This window comes from Danio aesculapii, chromosome 14 (assembly GCF_903798145.1).
Source record: "Danio aesculapii chromosome 14, fDanAes4.1, whole genome shotgun sequence".
Classification (NCBI taxonomy): Eukaryota; Metazoa; Chordata; class Actinopteri; order Cypriniformes; family Danionidae; genus Danio; species Danio aesculapii.
The window spans coordinates 51027343-51050372 of record NC_079448.1 but is presented as its reverse complement, the minus strand read 5'-3'; the positions used below and the strand labels follow the sequence as shown (position 1 = coordinate 51050372).

At 36.6% G+C, this 23030-nt stretch overlaps 1 protein-coding gene across 1 annotated transcript in view; it reads right to left on the bottom strand.

Moving 5' to 3' along the window:
- Positions 1 to 1862: 1862 nt before the first annotated feature.
- Positions 1863 to 23030, bottom strand: part of mmp17b (matrix metallopeptidase 17b) — a 31037-nt gene continuing 9869 nt past the window's right edge. The window contains 9 exon segments of the mRNA XM_056472749.1: positions 1863 to 2214; positions 5523 to 5765; positions 5999 to 6082; positions 6085 to 6147; positions 11332 to 11402; positions 14813 to 14930; positions 16456 to 16632; positions 17148 to 17325; positions 21543 to 21651. Coding sequence (XP_056328724.1) covers positions 1886 to 2214; positions 5523 to 5765; positions 5999 to 6082; positions 6085 to 6147; positions 11332 to 11402; positions 14813 to 14930; positions 16456 to 16632; positions 17148 to 17325; positions 21543 to 21651 — 1372 coding nt within the window. The 3' untranslated portion in view covers positions 1863 to 1885.

The window sequence follows — 23030 nt, the reverse complement described above, 5'->3', positions numbered from 1 at the left end:
CCATTTGAGTAAATGAAGCAATTTGAGCCCTGCAAAACCCAATAAATGAAGAGAACTCGAACCAACTGAGTACTGTAAACCCCAATAAGTTAAGGCAACTCAAACCGTTTGAGGAAACCGATTGCAACAAATCATTTGAGTTAAAAAGCTAATCTATATGAGTACTGTGAACTTATTCCATTTAAGTTGAAGTAATGAGATATTTAATTAACTGATTACCTTCAACTGAGTTCAAAAACTTATTTCAAATGAGTAGAATCAACTTTCAGTAAACTTTGACTTAACTCATTTCATTTGATAAAGTTGACTGTTGAGTTTTACAGTGTAATTTAACCTAGTTAAGTCTTTAAATTGCACTTTAAGCTAAATACTAGTATCTTACAAAATATATTCAAATAAAATCACTGAATAACTACATGGCAAAGACATAAATAAGTTATTAAAATTAATCTTATAAATTCACAGAAGGATTAATAATTTCAACTGCATAAACCAAAGCCTGTAAAAAGGAATACAAGTATTAACAAAAAATTACAAAAAATATGAACAATTCACATTTTGTTTAAAGTCACTTTTTTTTTTTTTTTTTTTCTCAAAATATTTGAGATGTCATTCTACTTTTAAACTTTAGCACAATAAATATTTGTCTCCAGTGAGCTGACGGACGCTCAGATATAAATGATTAACGTCAGGTCAGTTGCTGATATTTGTTTTACACTACACACATGAGGTTTAATATGAATGAGAAGTTAATAACCACTGCATTTGTGTTAGCAACCAAAATAAGAATAAACTAAGAAAAAAAAAAGAAAAAAAATTTCTATATCTAAAACAGAAATAAACAAAGAAAAAATACTCATTTCTTTTTTTAGTAAAAGAAGATATTTTGAAGAATGTTGGAAATCGGGGGCCTTTGACTTCCATAGTGGGGAAAAAATACTATCGAGGTCAATGGTTATACAGGTGTCCAACATATCTTCTTTTGTGCTAAAAAAAAAAGGTGACAGAATTTCCATTCTTAAACAAAATAAAGAAATAAACAAAAATAAAAAGAAATAGAAATGGAGATAGAAAATAAAAAATTGAAATAAAAAATAAAATAAAATAATATATTTCTAAAATAGAAATAAACAGAGAAAAAAATACTCATTACTTTTTAAAAAAGAAATAAAGAAAAAACATTTCTTTTTCAAATAAAGAAGATATTTTGAAGAATGTTGGAAAACTGTGACCATTGACTTCCATTGTAGGGAAAGATTACTATGGAGGTCAATGGTTACAGGTGTCTAACATTCTTCAAAATATCTTTTTTGTGTTAAAAAGGGGTGACAGAATATAGAAATAAACAAAAATAAATTAGAAATAAAATAAAAAATATATTTAGAAAATAGAAAGAAACTAAGAAAATATTGCCCATTTCTTTTTCTATTAAATTAAGATGTTTTGAAGAATGTTGGAAATCGGCGTGGGTTTCCTCTGGGTGCTCTGGTTTTCCCCACAGTCCAAAGACATGCACTATAGGTGAATTGGATCAACTAAATTGGCATTAGTGTGTGTGTGTGTGTGTGTGTGTGTGTGTGTGTGTGTGTGTGTGAATGGGTGTTTCCCAGTAGTGGGTTGCAGCTGAAAGGACAGCCCTTGTGTAAAACATGTGCTAGATAAGTTGGCGGTTCATTCTGCTGTGGTGACCCCTGATGAATAAAGGGACTAAGCCGAAAAGAAAATGAATGAATGAATGAAAATCAGTGGACATTGACTTCTATAGTGGGGAAAAAAATACTATGGAGGTCAATGGTTACAGGTGTCCAACATTTTTCAAAATATCTTCTTTCGTATTAAAAAAATGGCGCCAGAATTTTCACTTTTTGGGTCAACTGTCCCTTTATTAACACATGACAGTGAGCAGAAACAGAAAGGCTAACAGTAAAGCATGTCCCCTTTGAGTCCCTGCAGTGTTCTGGCAGGGACAGTCCCAGCGCTGAGGTTTATTATTTTCACTGTGTCTGATCTGGTCGATGATGGTTTCCTTTTTCTGTTCGTGCAGCTCCTGTTGGCCATAATGAGAGATCAGAGAGATGTCAGCAGGACTGTAGGAGGAGTCCTGAGGGCAATCCAGCCAATCAGAGGCCAGAAGACGAGGGTATCCTTCAACAGGGGCGGAGCCTGGATGAGTGAATTTCCAGTAGGAATTGCCTTTGAAAACGTAGGTTGAACCTGATTGATGTACAGGGGTCAATAATTAAACACTGCTATTCATCCACATGGAATGCAGTACTATAGGGTAAAGATGCGCATTAACTCTTTCCCAGCCATTGACAAGTTTTAACCACAATCCATGTTTTAGGTTTATTACAGTAGGGCAGTGGTTCTCAGATCCGGTACTCAGGCCCCCCCACCCTGCGCATTTTGTATGTCTCTCTTATTTGACAGACAAAGATCAGTTTATAGATCTCTCTTATAAAGAGCTGATGATCTGAATCAGGTGTTTGAAGTAAGGAAGACATATAAAATGTACAGGGAGGGCAGGGGAGCTCGATGACCGGAATTGAAGACCACTGCAGTAGGGGAAGCCTTAACGCATGTCCTGAATGAGTTACAGAACTTCTATGCAGTGCTGGGGAAAGTTACTTTGTAAAGTAATGCATTGACAAGGGGCCCCGCGCGTAAAACACCCCCCCCCCCCCTTTTGAGCATGATTTCCGCGACCGTCATACCCCCCCTCCCCCATTGAGCGTGATTTCCGCGACCGTCATACCCCCCCTCCCCCACAGAGCATGATTTCCGCGACTGTCATACCCCCCCTTCCCCAATGAGCGTGATTTCCGCAACCGTCATACCCCCCCCCACTGACTGTGATTTCCACGACCATCATACCCCCCCTTCCCCACTGAGCATGATTTCCGCGACTGTCATACCCCCCCCCTCCCCCACTGAGCATGATTTCCGTGACCGTTATACCCCCCTCCCCACTGAGCGTGATTTCCGCGATCGTTATACCCCCCCTCCCCACTGAGCGTGATTTCCGTGACCATCATACCCACCACTCCCCCACTGAGCGTGATTTCTGACAGGGACCCCCGTCAACAGTCCTTGCAGGGCCCCCCAACACCCCCACACCCCCACATTTTGCGCTACGCCACTTGCTACTCCCCAAAAAAGTACCTAGTTGTATTTCTTTTTATGGTAAGTAATGCGTTACGTTGCGTTATGGTGGCTGAGAACTTGTTTGTATTTAAATAGAGGAGCTCTGCAATTAACTTCCTAACCCAGAGCTATACATATGCAGATTATTGACATTTCAAAGCAATGTGTTTGCTACTTTTGTACTTTTTGTATTATTAGACAAGGTAGGTAAGAATATGACTTCATAATGATGTAATATGAGAACGTGTGGATCAGATTGCATGTAAAAATCTAAAGTTAAAGAGCCCCTATTATGGGCTTTTGAAAATGAGCTTCCATGCAGTGTGTATCACTGTGAATGAAAACATCCAGCTGAGGATTAAATCGCACCTTGTGTAAAAGTATTGATTCTTTAGCTAAATATTTGACTCAGAGTCTTATAAACAAATCCAGTTGGGTTCGGATCCTTTGTTTGATAGCGTCGATGTCAGTACGGTACATCACCAAATATGTAGTTCCAGTTCCGGTAAAATGTGCACACACTTTCCCTCCACACACTAGCGAAGGCGCTGGGGATCACGGGACTGATCATGACGTGAAGATGACAATCACTGACAGATGGAGATTCGGCCAAGAGGCGACACTCTGTTGTTGTTTGACAAAAAACAGCCACTAGATGCCGCTAGTGTCATGCGACGGCCATTTTGGCATGAAAATTCCAATTGAACAACAGCATATTATAAGTCTGTAAAATAAACTATTAAAAGGGCTGATGATTGTGATAGTAAGTGTTGTGCTGTCGTCTTTCAGGTTGTATCTCAGCTTTAATGCTCTTTTTAAATAAATAAATAAAAAAGCAGCTGCTTGCCATTGTAACAGCAATGACATCCAATGGACGACCGATTGCTTTCACTCCAAAATGGCGGAATCTCGGGGCTGTTGCTGGGCGCTGCTTCTGCAATGGAACATTCTATTGAGTGTCGCCTCTTGGTGATTCTAAGCTCTTTGATTCGGCAGCGGGGATTAAAGGGTTAAAGTTAATTTTCACAACAACACCACAGTATAGCCAACCTTGAGCTATTTGTTCCTGTCATTTTTCAGTTTTTTAATACAATAACCTACGCTGCAGCGCGGGATTCATCAGCCGTTTGCTAGTGGAGCAGCCTTTGACAGGGACTTTGTCAGTAACTGTTACAGCTCATATGGACCAGTTTCTTCTTCCTCCAGATTATAACATGTAAGTGTGATTAAAAGTGTTGCCTCGATTTGTGTAGCTTGTAAAATATGTGTTTAATTGTGTGTTATAAGTTGTAATGCCCTCACGCGGCCTGTAATCACATATCTATTATAGACCATTGCTCTCTCAGGTTAAATCTATATGGGGCTGTTCACATATTGCGTCCAAAACTATGTTAAAAACGAGACGCGTGCTTCTTCCTTTACCGATTTAAATGCGTTTCTGATGTGCGTTATGCATTGTAAACCTTGAAGCATCAGAATCGGTACTCGGTATCGGCCGACCATCATGACAAGGAATCGGTACTCGGTATCGGCTGCAAAATTCTTGATCGGAGTGTCCCTACTTTTTACATTTTTTTAAATTAATTTTTAAGGCAATTATTATTAGCCACTTTAAGATTTATTTTCCCAAATTGTCTCCAGAACAAACCACTGTTGTCCAATGACTTGCCTCGTTAACCTAGTGAAGTATTTGGTCACACTTTATTTTGATGGTCCGTTTGTTGAATATAAGTTATATTGCAACTTATTCTCATTAGATTATAAGTAGACTGTTAGGTTGGGGTTAGGGTTAGTGTAAGTTGACATGTACAAAGTTTTTTATAGTCAGTTAAATGTCTGTTGAAGGAGCAGTATCAACAGACATTAAGAAGACAGTCTACGAATACTCAAATGGACCATCAAAATAAAGTGTTATTTAAATTGCACTTTAAGCTGAATAGTAGTATCTTGCAAAAAAATATTATGTATATTGCTTATTTTAGTTTAAAAGCAGCATGTTTGGTTCTTTGTTTTGATATGGTCATATTTTTCAAGCACACTGAAAAAAAAGAATTCATTGGATTTTCTAATTGTTTTTTGTTAAGGTAAGTGGTTGCAAACACTTTATAAGGGCTGAATTCAAATTAACAAATTAAATTTAGTAATGCTCAACTTAATTTATTTGGTTAAATTCAGAATCTCAAAAAAAAATTGTAAATCCAGTGAATCTTTTTTTTTTCAGTGCAGAAAATACTCTGAGGGCCGTGAAACGTAGGTTAAAATCATCAAAGATGCTGGCGTTAGTTGGCAACTTTTAAACAAAATGTTGGCAGGGAAAGAGTTAATGGAACAGCTATTTGTATTAACTTAATTGAGTTAAAGGTCTAAAAGCAACGCACCCTTAAAGTCTCCATTCGTTTCTCTCTGGTGGTCATTCTCCATGATGATGCCGTTCACTCCTCCTTCAATGAGTTCTCTCCAGACTTTATTATCTCCATTCTGTCCTTCTTCTCTAATGGAGCCCCAAACCACACCCTGCGTCGGGTCCCAATGCAGACCCTCAAACCTTCCGTCCAGAGTGGGCAGAGGCTGAGGAAACCCGTCCTGGAGTGATAGATCTTTGAACAGCCAAACCTGCGAACCTGAATGTTTGAGGACGGCAAAATTACACAAGAAATCCATCTGGAAACAGAGACAGTAGCTGGGTTTCCATCACGCCTGTGTTAACGCACATTTTGAAGTACAGAACGAGTGATAGAAATGCCAGATTTTGGACTAAAATCTATTAATTTGCAAAAAATGTTTTTACACTCGGTTGAAGTGAATTTGGACTTATATTAAATTAGGTGTGTTTGTAACGTGTTCGTAAACGGACCGCTGATGAAGATGATGGCGTGATCAGTGTGTCTCTCCAGAACGGCTCGCAGTGGAGGAAGAGAAGGAGGAAGAGCCGACCAAGCCTCTGTACAGGAACAGCCCTGACCGACACCAGACCACCTCTGCTTATTCTCCACATGCTCTGGCCTGCAAAACACACCACAGACTCTAAAAAATGGTACCCTTTTCAATAACACTTCATTTGAAGGGGTGATCATAATTAAACCTTTAGAAGCATGGCTCAGTTATGACATTTTACATGTACAGATGACATTGTTGCACAAACTTATTGAGGTTTTTGATATGCACCAAAGTCCACCTCTAGTATTGTTATTGATTTACATCCTTCTCTTTATGCATCCATTCAGTGCAGCCATCTACAGGGCAAATCACTAGTTTCTTCTTATTTCCACGTCTCTCGTACTGTTTATTTTATTGCAAATAAAACGATAGAGATAGACTGTAAACAAAACCACACAAACAAAGAAAAATACAAGTATATACATTTATAAATACATATATTTAATATACTGATCTCTAAGGAATAAGGAGACACTGGCGAACACTTTACTTGAAGGAGTGTTCATAAGACTAACATTAAATGTCACATGTTGTGACTCTGAATGAGATTCCATGCATGTCTATAACAACTGTTATTAAGTGTCATTCACTCAGGTATGACATTTTAAATGCAAAGATGACATTGTTGCACAAACTTATTGAGGTTTTTGAAAGTCCACCTCTAGTATTGTTCTTGGTCTACATCCTTCTCTTTATGCATCCATTCAGTGCAGAAATGTACTGCCCAAATCGCTTGTTTCTCCCTATTTCCATATCTCATACTGTTTATTTTAATGCAAATAAAACGACAGAGATAGACAGAGGAAGAAAAAACTGAGTGGACAGTAAACAAAACAATACAAACAAAGTAAAATACACTTATAAACACATATATTTAATATACCGACTGTAGCAGACCGCATCTGATTGATGGCCGAAACTTTACTAATGTTTAAAGAAGCTTTATTAACGTTCCTTTTCTTCTGAAATCACTGTAAGAGCTGAGCAAACCAATACAAAAATATACATCAACATTCTTAGACATTTACACAAAATATGCATTTTTAACTGGCGACGCAGTAGCACAGTAGGTAGGTCGCTGGTTCGAGCTTTGGCTGGGTCAGTTGGCGTTTCTCTGTGGAGTTTGCATGTTCTCCCTGCGTTCGCGTGGGTTTCCTCCGGGTGCTCCGGTTTCCCCCACAGTCCAAGGACATGCAGTAAGTGAATTGGGTAGGCTAAATTGTCCGTAGTGTATGAGTGTGTGTGGATGTTTCCCAGAGATGGGTTGCGGCTGGAAGTGCATCCGCTGCGTAAAAACATGCTGGATAAGTTGGCGGTTCATTCCGCTGTGGTGACCCCAGATTAATAAAGGGACTAAGTCGAAAAGAAAATTAATGAATGAATGTATTTCTATCGAACAGTATACAATCACACAAACCTTATGCCTTTTCGCGGGCTTTTTTACTAAAAACTTTTAAATCGTCCTTTTTAGTACGAGCTCTGTTAAACCTACCAGATAATGTTGTCGTTTTTGTTGTGTATACTCATTTTTGCTTCACCCTAACTTGAGTAAAACAAACAAAGAAAATAGTAATTAAGTTATTTTGTTCATCTTACTTTTATGTTATTTGTGAAACAGATATTTTAGATATCAGAGGTATTCAAATTAGTCTTGTCAACATTTTGGAAATTGTGTGTTTTCATTGGGATATTGTTTTAAAAAGTTACTTTTCAATAGGGATGTACTCATTTTAACTTATATTTAACTCAATATTTTCATTTCAATTCTCTCTAATGTTAGTTATCTGTGCTGTATTACTATAGTAATTTTCATTCCAAAAGGGCCACCGCGTGACACTAGGAGCATCCATAGATATATACATTAGATGTCGCCTACCCTGTTGTTGTCTATTGGAAGGAATGCGTCAATAGAGCCGCCATTTTAGTACAGCTAAGCGCTCCTTTGAAATGAATGCGAGACCAAGCTGCAGTGGAGGAATGTGGCCATCCAAAGCCAGAGATATACACGTATACACATTTATCTATGAGATCGGGGGTTTTCCCGGAGGTCAGTATGCAAATTTTTTTAATTACGAAAATTATAATTTTACATCACTTTACTATATTGATGGATAAGTGATCGCACAGGCATTCCTGACAAAAAGCTTGCGTTTGTGTGTATGGAAATGTACTATCCTCCCTTCAATTTGATCTAATCCGTGTCCTGAAACACACCCCCTTCTTCTGCTTTCACTTCTCATACTGACGGAGGGAGCGATTCGTTGACTAAGGTGAAGCTGCAGGCCAGGAGACCCAACCGCACGCTCAGACCTGCACACACAGACCTGCACTTCCAGACCTATCATTTTCTCAGACAGTGCCACCTGCTGTGGGGTTGGGTGAAGCGGCAGGTACGGAGACGCAACTGCATGCTCAGACAAGCACTTTCTAGCAAGTAGCAACACCAGACACACGCTGTAAGGTTATTGATTATTAAAGCGATTCCTGAAAATGACCAGGTTTTATAGCCTAAATCAATGTGGTGTAAAATATTACACTAACAAACAATAATTTTAGTGTTTGATTTGATCAAAATTTGTGCCAAAAGATAGTATTATTTTAGGATATTTACAGCTTGCTCTTATTTTCAGTGTTATTGGGACACTTTTCTAGCAATGTTTTCTGGCAAAATAAACGTTAAAGTAAAAATGTTAAAATAAAATGTTTAATATATAACGCAATTATTATTTGAAAGATATTTTAGTGCTATGTAGGTCTACTGTACATATTACTGTATTTTCTATCTGAAAGTGTTAGCACAGAAAATAAGAGTAGCACAATAACAGTTAAACAATTATTAATAAGTTTTGTAATGATTACAAATAAGTCAATATGAGCTCTCTAAGGTTGAAGCAAAAATTATTTGTTTGTGACTTGTGAATTTTTTCCCCAGATAGATATTACAATTGAAAGCCAACACTAACACAGTGCACCAAATGCTGCAGATATTTCAACTGTTTTTTGCTCTAGAAATGAAAAATCTCCCTAACAAGAATGTAAAGCATTTATTTTATTTGATGTTATTTTCTACATAAAACATTATCTTTAATCCAATAATTATTTTTCACTATTTTTCTCTGCATTTTTTACAGCTTGATGATTTGCAGAACCTAATGAAAATTATACAAAAATAAAGTTTGTTGTGAAAAATTACTCAGAGTACTATAGTTTATTGTATGTTAAGAAATGTATTGTATATGAAGATAATATTTAGTCCCTCAACTCAATACGAAAACGGTGATAAATGATTAAAAAACAATAAAAAAATTTGAAGTAACTGAACAATATCTATTTACAAATACATTTAATAAAAATACAACAGAATTAATGCATTAAAACAAAATCTAGTATGTTTAATACTTCATATAATAATGTATTTAATCATAGCGTAATATTTTATAGTAGAAAAAAATAGTTTTAGTTACAATTTAAAAGCAGCTGATTTCAGGTCAGTCGATCTTTTAAACAGCAGGTGGCACTGAAAGGTCTGGAAGTGCAGGTCTAGCCGTCTGAGCGTGCAGGTCTGAGCGTGCGGTTGGGTCTCCGGGCCTGCAGCTTCATAATGTTGGATTCGTTTGTGAATGAATCTCCGTTATGGACGACTCCTTATAACCGACAATAATACAAGTTTCCGGCACCGCAGCATCTCGTCGTCATATTTCTTTGCTTTGTTTGCTGATTTTATTCAACAAAATAGCATGAGCCGAGTATTAAGTGCGAGTTGGTGCTACTTTGCCTAATGGTGAATAGAGTAAGAGACTGTATCATCATTAATAACGCTACCTGTTTAGCACAAAAGTTCATAACATACAAAAATGTTAAAAACAAGATCTTACCTATGAAATGTTCTGTCTTTGTGCTTTGTTTTCTTTGTTTGCTCGTTACTACACCTGTACACAGCGCTAAAGTCCAGCATCTTCACGTAGTAACACTCTTGACTAGTGCGGTTGAATGACATTTGTCCTGAGAGCACTGTACAAATGTGGCGGCGCTATTGACGTATGCTTAGGGTCCCGATGCGTTATCTAGTGTATTATCTATGAGCGGCATCTAGTGGCTTTTTCCCAAATAGTGTCACCTCTTGGTGATTCTATGCTCTTTGATCACTTAATAGCAGTTGTTATAGGCATGCATGAAATCTCATAACAAATCTTATAACAGATTCACAACATGTGTCATGTCATGATTATAAAGGTTTAATGTTAGTCTTCTGAACACCCTCTTCAAGTAAAGTGTTCCCCAGTGTCTCCTTTTTCCTTAGAGGTCAGTATATTAATTATATGTATTTATAAGTGTATATACTTGTATTTTTCATTGTTTGTATAGTTTTGTGTACTGTCCACTCAGTATTTTCTTCCTCTGTCTATCGCTATTGCTTTATTTGTTTAAAAAAAAGTGAGAGAGATGTGGAAATAGGGAGAAACTAGTGATTTGGCCTGTAGACGGCACTGAATGAATGCATAAAGAGAAGGATGTAGATCAATAACAATACTAGAGGTGGAGGTGCATATCAAAAACCTCAATAAGTTTGTGCAAAATTACAGTTGAAGTCAGAATTATTAGCCACCTGAATTATTAGCGCCCCTATTTATGTTTTTTCCCTATTTTCTGTTTAACGGAGAGAAGATTTTAACACATTTCTAATCATAATAGTTTTAATAACTCATCTCTAATAACTGATTTATTTTATCTTTGCCATGATGACAGTAAATAATATTAGACTAGATATTTTTCAACACATTTCTAAACATAATAGTTTTAATAACTCATCTCTAATAACTGATTTATTTTATCTTTGCCATGATGACAGTAAATAATATTAGACTAGATATTTTTCAAGACACTTCTATACAGCTTAAAGTGACATTTAAAGGCTTAACTAGGTTAATTAGGTTAACTAGGCAGGTTAGGGTAATTAGGCAAGTTATTGTATAATGATGGTTTGTTCTGTAGACTATCGAAAAAATATATAGCTTAAAGGGGCTAATAATTTAGATTTTAAAATGGCTTTAAAAAAATTTAAAACTGCTTTTATTCTAGCTGAAAAACAAATAAGACTTTTTCCAGAAGAAAAAATATTTTCAGACATACTGTAAAAAAATTTCCTTGCTCTGTTAAACATAATTTGGGAAATATTTAAAAAAGAAAAAAAATTAAAAGGGGGGCTAATAATTCTGACTTCAACTGTATGTAGAAACTTCAAATGCGTACCTTTGAAGAAGAAGATCTCTCCTCGAATTTTGGCGACTGCATCAAAACTGGTGTTACAGCGATCCACAGAACTTAAATGAGACAAATTGACAGTTTATTTAATTTAAAAAAGACATTAAAAGAAATCTAAATGCAAAATCAAATTGAAGGAGCTATGAGGGTATTTAGTGTATCAGTGCTCTTTGGATAAGCAAAACAAAATAATCAGCACACAATCAGAAAAAAATGTAAGAGGCCTTTATTGACATGGCTATAATATTAAAAACAGCCCTATTGTGCACCTATGCATTTCAGCCATGTCAATTAATGCTTTTGAACTTTTCTCAATTATTTTAAGGGTGCCTTGGACTGATTATTTAAACAAACCCGTTTAACCAATTAAAAAAAATATATATATATATTTTTTTAAAAAGGGCACCTTTGATAAAAATAAACTTTCGTAAGCTGTTTGGACAGAGTTGTGTGTAGGTGTAGTGTGTCCACATATTGGAGTGATAGAAACACAATAAGTCTCTTTAAAAAAATTTCCTGATGTTAACATAGGATCCAAATCCCAGTAATTTTGAGGCCCACCACAACATGACATAGGAGTGCGGTTTTCCCCGGCCACCGATTGATTGACAGGTGCCATGTTCCTACAATAACATGTACACACATGTCCATAGAACATTTATTAGCAAAGAAACCGAGATTAAAATATCTGGTTAACTCTCTCTGATTTCTGTAAGTTTTATAAGCTGAAAACGTTTTTAAAACAGAGCATGTTTGTAATAAAGACAGTTAAATAATCACCACAGCCACATGGTGTCAGTAAACGCGCATACATATATACATATATATACACACACATACATACACACACACACACATATATATACACATACATACACACACACACATACATTATATATATATATATATATATACACACACATATATATACACATACATACACACACACACCCACACATACCCAGGTAGCATAAATTTTGGCATAAATCTGGCACAGCAGGAATTCATCCGGCACTGGCATACAGCATGTGGGCCAAACATGGCCCTGGTTTGGCAGTGGTGGCACCGTCTTTAAGGCGGCACACAATGCTTGGGCCAGATGTCAAATGTAGTATTTGGCCCAGATGTTAATAATTGATATGTGGGCCATGTAAGTTTGGCCTATATTGACCCAAATCTAAAATATACATCTTTATTATTTTCAAATAAAGCCAATCAGGTCGCTTTGTGAAAAAGCACGCCCATAGCACGCCTAAAGAGCAGTGATTCATGGGTTTATCAATTTTATTGCAGTCATGACACATCAACATATCTGGCTCAGTTCAGGCCCAGTTATGGGTTATTAACTTGGCTGTGACTTGACCCAGATTTGGTCCATGTTTGACCCTTGTCTGGAAGCCAGACTTGGTCCAGTCATGTACCGTAATTCACTGCAGCATGTGGGCCAAGCAAAAGCTGATTGTGTGGGCCAGAGATATTTTGCTATGTGGGTATATATATATGTATGTGTGTGTGTGTGTATGTGTGTGTGTGTGTGTGTGTGCGTGTGTGTGTGTGTGCGTGTGTGTGTGTGTGTGTGTGTACTGCAAACTGCATTTCATTTCCGAAAAAACTTGAATAAACTCCACTACAAACACATCAAATAAATTTACTTGTATTTTTGACTAAAGAGCTGTATTTCAGCTTTCGTGTCTGGCACGCCTTTTACAATATGTATGCACCAGTGTCAGACATTGCCAGGGATATAATTAGTCATTTTTGGTGAACAGGTGAGATATCAGAGAACGCCAGACAAAAAAAGACTGCAGTATGCATTACAGGGGTATATTCACCACATGATACGCAACCGATTAGAAAATTATTTAATCAAAATTAAAGCTAGGTTAGCCTAGCCGCCTCATACACTGACCATTCAGAAGCTTAGTTCATGCACAGCAGGAGAGGTGACATTTAAAAATGGTCTAATAATAACATTAAATCGTGATTTCTCTATTTTTAGCCAAAAAGCCTGACAGATTAATGTTGTACATTTACATTTACATTTAGTCATTTAGCAGACGCTTTTATCCAAAGCGACTTACAAATGAGGACAAGGAAGCAATTTACACAACTATAAGAGCAGCAGTGAACAAGTGCTATAGACAAGTTTCAGGTGTGTAAAAGTCTAAGAGTTGTGCAATGAAATCTAGCGTTACTAACTGACGAGGAAACATGCATGGACAGTGCTTCTACATAATTCATTCATAGAAAGAACAGCCAGAAAGGGGAAACTGATGGATTTGTGTCGAATATTAGCATCATTGACCCATAACAATGTACAGCACCTATAACTGTCAGCATGTTTGTGTGCTCTTTATACCGTTTCTATTCTAATTTACAGTTCAGTGAAGGTAAATAAATAGACTGAAATGCAAATCAAAGCATAAATAGCAGAAGTGAACAAATAGATTTTCCCTACCAGCAAATATTATTCAGACACCAAATATTAAAGCAGACACTAACCTGCTATAACGTCGTCACCAATGACTAAATCTCTAAACAACGGACGAAAACATCAATGAATTGTAGCTCTGACATGGACATGAGGGTTATAAATGACTGAAAAACAGCTGCGGGTGAAATATATTGATCGCAAGTGCTCAGTCTGTGATCGCATCTTGTTTTTGTTCTGTTGATCTCAAATAATCGTAGCTTGAAACAGATGGAAATATGATTGCTATTAGTATGACTACTATTGCGAGAGATTAAACGGAGCAGTGCTCATAATATCGAGAGAAAAAAAAGAAAAAGACAGCTGGGAAACAGAACCTGCTTTGTATTTTTGTAGGAAACACAGTTAAGATCTGTTTAGGGTAAGAGGTGTGTGAGTTATTGCCATCTATCACTGAATGTGTCAGGAATATCAAAATTAAACTAGCTTAACTCCGCTCCTTTAGCGCCCCTCACACAGCTTGATCCACGCTGGCATTTCTCCCCTTGGGTTTTAGGTTTTGGAAAGGGGAAAAAATTCCACCACCCCGTCCAAACTTTTAGGATACCGGCCATCAGATTATCATACGGACAACGCTTTGGCTTGTTTCCATCGCTCGAAAGCTTGACAGAGGCCTCCTGTGCGTATGTTTTTGGGTGTGGCTTAGCGAAGGGTCAATTACTTACTCCCAGGGCTATTTATATCACATTTATGTCACCGTGTCGCCCAATGAATTACTAATTACAGATTTAAAATAGTATTTAAATTACTTTTCTAAATACTATGAAAAGTACTAAAAAATCTCAAGGAATTTAATTACTTCGAGCATAACTGATATATATTTTTTCTTTAAACAGAAGCTGCTTCAGGGTCATCTTCAATACACCGCAGTGCATCAAGATCTGCATCGCATCTTCTTTTATGTGCTGAGATTCAAACTAAACAGGCTGATCCTGAATTCTAAAGTTGAATTAATTAACTGAATTGAGCGTCTCTTACCTGTCCGGATGGCTGTGTGCGTGTGTGTACATGTGTGTGAGTCTGTGATGTCGATGGCGAAGTTGAGTTTCCGTCACAGGAAGAGGTGTGTCTGTTGGAATATCATTACCCCTCTGACCTGAATCCAGCATAAACAGACACACACACAGGTTTGTTTTTGTAAATTGTGAGGACATGCCATAGTTTTCCATTGTTTTTATACTGTACAAACTGTATAAACAACCCACAAACATACACAAATACACATAAACACACATGCACACACACAAACATACACACACAAACATGCACAAAACACATAAACACACATGCACACACACAAACATACACACACACACACACAAACATATACAAGCACGCACACACAAAAGCCCACGCATACAAACATGCATATACTGTATGCGCACACACAAACACACACATTCTTGGATTCTCATAATGATGCTATGGGCTCACACACAAACACACACACACAAACATGCACACACACACAAACATATACAAGCACGCACACACAAAATCACATGCACACAAACACACATGTACAGTATGCGCACACACAAACACACACATTCTTAGATTCTCATAATGAGCCTATGGGCTCTCACACACACACACACACACACACACACACACACACACACACACACACACACACACACACACACACACACACACACACACACGCACACACACACAAACATGCACACACGCAAACATAAACAACTGCACACACACGCATACATATACAAGCACGCACACAAACACACACATTCTTAGATTCTCATAATGAGACTATGGGCTCACACACAAACACACACACACAAACATGCACACACACACACACACACAGACGTACACACACACACACACACACACACACACACACACACACACAGAAACACGCACATATGCACACACACACACAAACATAAACAACTGCACACACACGCATACATATACAAGCACGCACACAAACACACACATTCTTAGATTCTCATAATGAGACTATGGGCTCACACACAAACACACACACACAAACATGCACACACACACAAACACACACACACAAACATGCACACACACACAAACGTGCACACACACACACACAAACATGCACACATACAGAAATATGCACATATGCACAAACAAACTTACACAAACAAGCACACACAAAAGCGCACGCACACAAACACACATGTACTGTATGCGCACACAAACACACACATTCTAAGATTCTCCTAATGAGGCTATGGGCTCACACACAAACACACACATGTGCAGACAAACATGGACACACAGAAACACACACACACACAGAAACACACACAAACACTCACACACTCATAATCAAACACACACGCACACACAGAAACATGCACATATGCATACACACAAACCCAAAAACGCACAAACACGCACACACAAAAGCGCACGTACACAAACACACATGTACTGTATGCGCACACAAACACACACATTCTAAGATTCTCCTAATGAGGCTATGGGCTCACAAACAGAAAAACACACACGCGTGCACACACAAACTTGCGCACACACAAACTTGCGCACACACACATATTTTGATTCTCATACCGACTCTATGGGCTGTAAATGAACACACTCCATGTAATGTGAGTTACCATAAAGAGCCGTGATGTGCTGCAGGTCGTGATGCCCCAGACTGAAGTGCAGCGGGTCCCCCAGGGGCCCCTGGTAGTACGGACGCATTACAGACTGGCGTGCTGATGAATGGGTCAGTCCGAGAGCGTGACCCAGCTCGTGCACCAGCACTGTGAACAGATCCGTTCCCTCTGTTGCTGTGTGTGAATGTGTCCGCATGTTAGATAAAACGGATTGTAAATTGTTAGTCCCGTTATTCATCAGGGATCGCCACAGTGGAATGAATCGCCAACTTATCCAGCATATGTTTTACACAGCGGATGCCCTTCCAGCCACAACCCAGAACTGGGAAACACCCATACACACTCATTCACACACTTCTACGCTTCGGCCAAATTTATTTAATCAGTTCCACTATGGCGCATGTGTTTGGACTGTGTACCCGGAGGAAACCCACGCCAACACGGGGAGAACATGCAAACTCCACACAGAAATGCCAACTGGCCCAGCCGAGACTCGAACCAGCGACCTTCTTGCAGTGAGGTGACAGTGCTAACCACTGAGCCACCATGTCACCCCTTCAAAATAAATAAAACATTCAAATATCTTGAATCGCAAAACAACCCAAGAATACACATCTCACGAACAGGCGAGCGTAAAGTAATGTGTTGATTCAATTCATGATTCAATTCACGAGTGTTTGCAGATGTACCTGGCTGTCTGAAGGCCCAGTCCTCCTCTGCATCCAGATGAACTCCACCTGCCCTGTTGGGGTCTGAGGGAAAGAAAGCATGGCCAACAGATCCACCTGCTCCATCGAACGGATATCCATCTCCATGTGGGCCATGCAGGAAATCTATCTGTAGATCCGCACCCTCAGGGCCTCGTACCTGTAAATCAGCATTTACTTCACAGACACGCAAACACTATTCACCTTATTCTCTGCGTATGAGCGGGCGCAGCCATTTGAATCTTTTTGGCTCGAAACATCCAATCTCATTCACGTCCATTCATTTTTAGAGGTTAAAAACAACTCGTAATGCTGCTTTATGTTGCAAACTGATCTTTTCTTATTATATTATTGTACTTTGTCTCTATAATCATGCAAACACTTGTTTGTAGAGCGAGTAGTTTGACCGTTTTCTGCCGTTTATTATTTCTAGTCTTTTCTCCCATAGGCTACTGAATCGGAAGTCCTGAAACAATCGCAAAAACGAGCGCACTTCCGCATTGTAGAATAAGGTCAATAGTATGGAAGTATGCGGTTTCGGACGCAGCCACAATGACTTCAGGATCTGTTTGTCCTTGCTACTGTGTTAGTGGGCGGGGCCGCAGGTTTAAAATTTCCCGGGTTTGCGCACGCAATAATTGGGCGGGGCTTATGTTTCGTAGCCACGTCACGCCAAAACACCGAAAGACTCGTTTTGAAGACGATTCATTCTAACCACACTGAAAAAAGTGTTGCATGCAAAACTGTTGCAAACAATTTATTTGTGTTGAATTTAAACAAACAAATTAAATTGAGCAATGTTCAACTTAATTTGTTTGTTTAAATTCAGCCCAAATAAATTGTTTACAACTACTTAACGTACAAAAATTTAGTAAATCCAAGGAATCATCTTTGAATAATTTTTTTCAGTGCACTATGAGTCGACTCTTTTTTTAGATGAATCAATAGTTTTAAACACTGTCCACTTTCAGATTTAAGCCTGGATATTTCACTTCTCTTAGAGCTGTGTTACACTACATGGAAGGTCATTTTCAATAACACACAATAGGGGCTCTTTAAGATATCTGTAAGCTAGTGCGCTCCAAAATAGTGAAAAAATTCGCATTTAGAAGGTATGAAACTGATATAAAGATGCAGAGCTTGTAGTTTGTCACTTCCGCCCAAATGGATCAACAGTTTTATTCACGTCACCTCAAACATAACCACAAATGCTCACATTATTCACATCATAACGAATCAAATACTCTCTAGTATCTGACATGCCCCGCCCTCGTCTCATTTGATGCGCTTGAGCTCAACCACTAGCATAGCTGTGATAAAACAAAACACTATTGGCTGTTTTTTTTAAAAGAGGAGGAGCTACACTATGTCCCACCCTCTCTTCGTGTTTCAGTTGAGATTAGATCAAACATTAAATAAAAATGCACATTTCAAAGCACTTCATGAGACCTTTAAGGGATAGTTCACCCAAAAAAAATTTATTCTGTCTTCATTTACTCACTCTTAACTTGTTCCAAACCTTTTTGAGTTTCTTTCTTCTGTTGAACACTATCAACTGGTGTTTTCAGTATGGCTATAATGTCACATAACATGGTAATCAAACTCACAAATAAAAATGCATAAATACTGAATAGCACATAAGCAGTACCTCTTTTTTCAGGTGATCACATGGTATGAAAACTGGTTTAATGTAAAATATTACTTTGAGAAAAACTAATGTTTAAAATTTTTTCCTAGCGTGTTGTTTTTTACTTGATTGAATAAAATAAGTGTCTTTCTTATGTTAAACTCAAAAGAAAATATTTACTGTTATATAAATATTTATTGCACGTGCCCCAGTAAAAATCGCCAGTGCCCCAGTAAATGCTTTGAGATATGATTTACATTATATGCAAGTGTATTTATTAAGAGTGGTAATCCCAGAATAAAGACGTTATTCTTCATGTGCAACCAAACCAACGCTGATGAAAGCAATGTAGTTTTATCAAAAAGCGAACTGAGTATTTGCACCGAAAAAAAACATACCCGCGCACCTCACGCACCGCTCCTGCTTGACGCTGACGCGGCACTCTGCTCCCGGTGTAAGTCCTGGTAGTAAACATGCCCGGTATAACAGTCTTTTATATGGAGGTGTCTGCATGCAGTGAGTTTTGCAAGTCGACAAAACAAAGTTTAAATAATATGATACTGATTTCTATTTATTTATTATTATATTTTTTTGTATGAAGCAAAAAGGAGGGATGATGAGTCAGGGAGGTGAGACTTAAACCTAATTCTCGGCTATGAATTGGGTCTAAGACAACACACAACTTATAAATCTATAAAACATATTTTATTGTATTCTATAGAGTTGTCTATAGAATTTCATTGCAATAAAATTAACATTTATGCAAAAGACTTCATAAATTATGTTAGCATCACTCCAGTTGTGTCTTTAGATTGTTTCCCAATTACATTTAGGATTAATTTCTGTTATTTATTTAGAATAATAATTGTTATATACAAAAATTAATCCTAAACATACATGCATATATATATATATATATATATATATATATATATATATATATATATATATATATATATATATATATATATATATATATATATATATATATTTATATATATTTATATATAATATATAAAATATATATAATATATATATATTTATTTATTTATTTATTTTTTGGACGAGGAGCAGTGCCCTAGTAGAGCTTTATGTCTAGCAACGCCCCTGCCCGTAACCATTGACTTCCATGATAAAAAAACCAACCCAGGCTCATTCTGAAAACGTACCCCTATATACATTTCTGGAGAGCGCCAAATACATCCCAGGAGCTACGTTTTTTTTTTGCTGTTTTTTTTTTTGCAAATCCACAAGAGGCCGATGTGTATGCTTTTTGGGATCTCAAATTGCTCTTGGGAGTGCCATTCGCGCCTGCTGTTCTCACACAAATGCACACACAAACAAATGCACACAAACATATACAAGCACGCACACAAAACACATGTACATGTATGCGCACAAGCTAACACACACATTCTTAAATTCTCATAATGAGGCTATGGGTTCATACACAAACACACACACATGCACGCACAAACATGCACACCACGCATGCACACACACGCGCACAACCACACAACCACGCAGACACAAATTTTTTGATTCTCATACCAACTTTATGGGCTATAAATGAACACACTCCATGTACTGTGAGGTACCATAAAGAGCCGTGATGTGCATTTAGTGCATCAAGACATTTAGTGCATCAAGGGAATTTTCAGTGTGTCAAAGAAAAGCGCATTTATTTAACCTTCAGATGACATCAACTTTGACGGATTTTATGGTCCAGGGTCTCATTTTGGCTTTGTGCATTATTCCATTTCATTATTACTTCATGAGTGTTTACCTAGCTGCCATTCACGCCTGCTGTTCTCACTTAAATCCACCAGAGGCCACTGTCGACTGACTGACAGACTGACTGACTGACTGACTCACCCACCCAATTCCCTTAACCCAACTGAGAGTTTTAAATGATTCACTGATTCATTTATTTGAACTGTACATACCCACTGCACATGGACATTTGTAATTGTTTATCTATCTGCACACTTCTGATTATATAGCATCCTGTATATATATTCAATTATTGTAAATCTGTTCATAGCTAATACAACCTGTAAATAATGTTCATAGTACATCCATCTGTAAATATCACCATAGTTTTTCTATAACTGTACTTTATAACTTATACCTGTATCCTGCACTTGCTGCTATTGCACTGCTGGTTAGACCTGAACTGCATTTCGTTGCCTTGTACTTGTACATGTGTAATGACAATAAAGTTGAATCTAATCTAATCTAATCTAATCTAATCTAAAAAACAATCCAGAAAAAGAAAAGCCCTCGCAGTCTCAGTCAACTCTTCCCTGCGTCTAAAGTCCGCTGACTGTACATGGCGAGTTAACTGGATAAACTGGTAACAGGCAGGAAAGCTGTCCACACGAGCGTCAGCTGGTAACAGCGAAAAGTAATGGTTTCATATTGCCCTGTAGCGTTTGTTTTAAAGACGAAATGCAGCCATACCTCTGGCTACATAATTCGCAATCTCCAGAAATGTAAATAGGGCTAAGTTTTCAGAATGAACCTAGTTACCAATACAAATACTATTGAAGTCAATGGTTACAGGCTTTCAGCTTTCTTCAAAACATCTTCTTTCGTGTTCAACAGAAAAAAGAAACTTATAAAGGTTTGGAACTACTTCACTGTGAATAAATAGTGAGTACATTTTAATTTTTGGGTGAGCTATCCCTTTAAAAACTTGGCCCCATATCATGTCAGGAAGATCAGAAACATATTTAGGTAAATGTAACCTCATGAAACTCGAGCAGTGTTGGATCAGCCCAAACTCTCAGTGCGTAAAACACAAGAGAGCGAATCGTCTCACGGGACAGTTTGGAGGATACTGGATAAGAGCGCAGCCTGAGGAAACAAAGAATACGATAACAGGAATTAGCGTTTACTTTATGTACACTTGCTGATGTCTTTGCAGTGGCATTTGTTTGTGCAGTGTGGAAGGTGTTAGCTTTGCAAATAGGATTTTTGCAGCAATAATAACAATAATAATATTAATAATAATAATATTAATAATATTAATAGTAATAATAATAATAAAAGTAGTAGTAATAATAATAGTAATAATAATAGTAATAATAAAAATAATAATAGTAATAATAATAATAATAATAATAATAATAATAAAAGTAGTAGTATTAATAATAGTAATAATAATAGTAATAATAATAATAAAAGTAGTAGTAATAATAATAATAATAGTAATAATAATAATAATAATAGTAATAATAATAATAATAATAATAGTAGTAGTAATAATAATAATAATAGTAATAATAATAATAATAATAATAATAATAATAATAGTAATAATAATAATAATAGTAGTAATAATAATAATAATAATTATAATAATAATAAAAGTAGTAGTAATAATAATAGTAATAATAATAATAATGATAATAATAATAATAATAATAATAACAATAATAATAACAATAATAATAATAATAATAATAATAATAACAATAATAATAATAATAATAATAATAATAATAATAATAATAATAACAATAATAATAATATTAATAATATTAATAATAATAATAATAATAATAATAACAATAACAATAACAACAATAATAATAAATAATAATAATAATAATAGCAATAATAATAATAATAATAATAATAATAGTAGTAGTAATAATAATAATAATAATAATAATAATAATAATAATAATAATAATAATTATAATAATAATAAGAATAGTAGTAATAATAATAATAAAAGTAGTAGTAATAATAATAGTAATAATAATAATAATAATAATAATAATAATAATAGTAATAATAATAATAATAATAATAATAATAATAATAATAATAATAGTAATAATAATAATAATAATAATAATAATAATAATAATAATAATAATAATAATAATAATAATAATGCATTCATTCCTTTTCCTTCAGCTTAGTCCTTTTATTCATCAAGGGTCACCACAGCGGAATGAATCGCCAACTTTTCCAGCATATCCCTTCCAGCTGCAACCCAGTACTGGGAAACATCCATACACACATTCACACTCAGACACTACAGACAATTTAATTTATGCAATTGGAGAGGGGTCTGGATGCAGACCTGGTGCCGTGCAATCTGAGCTGCATCCAATGCTTTTTAATGCGCTTACCTAACCCCACCCCTAACCCTACCCACCATCATGACGTTACTCACTCCACTGAGTGCATTGTGTCTGACATTGCATTGCTGATTGATGTAA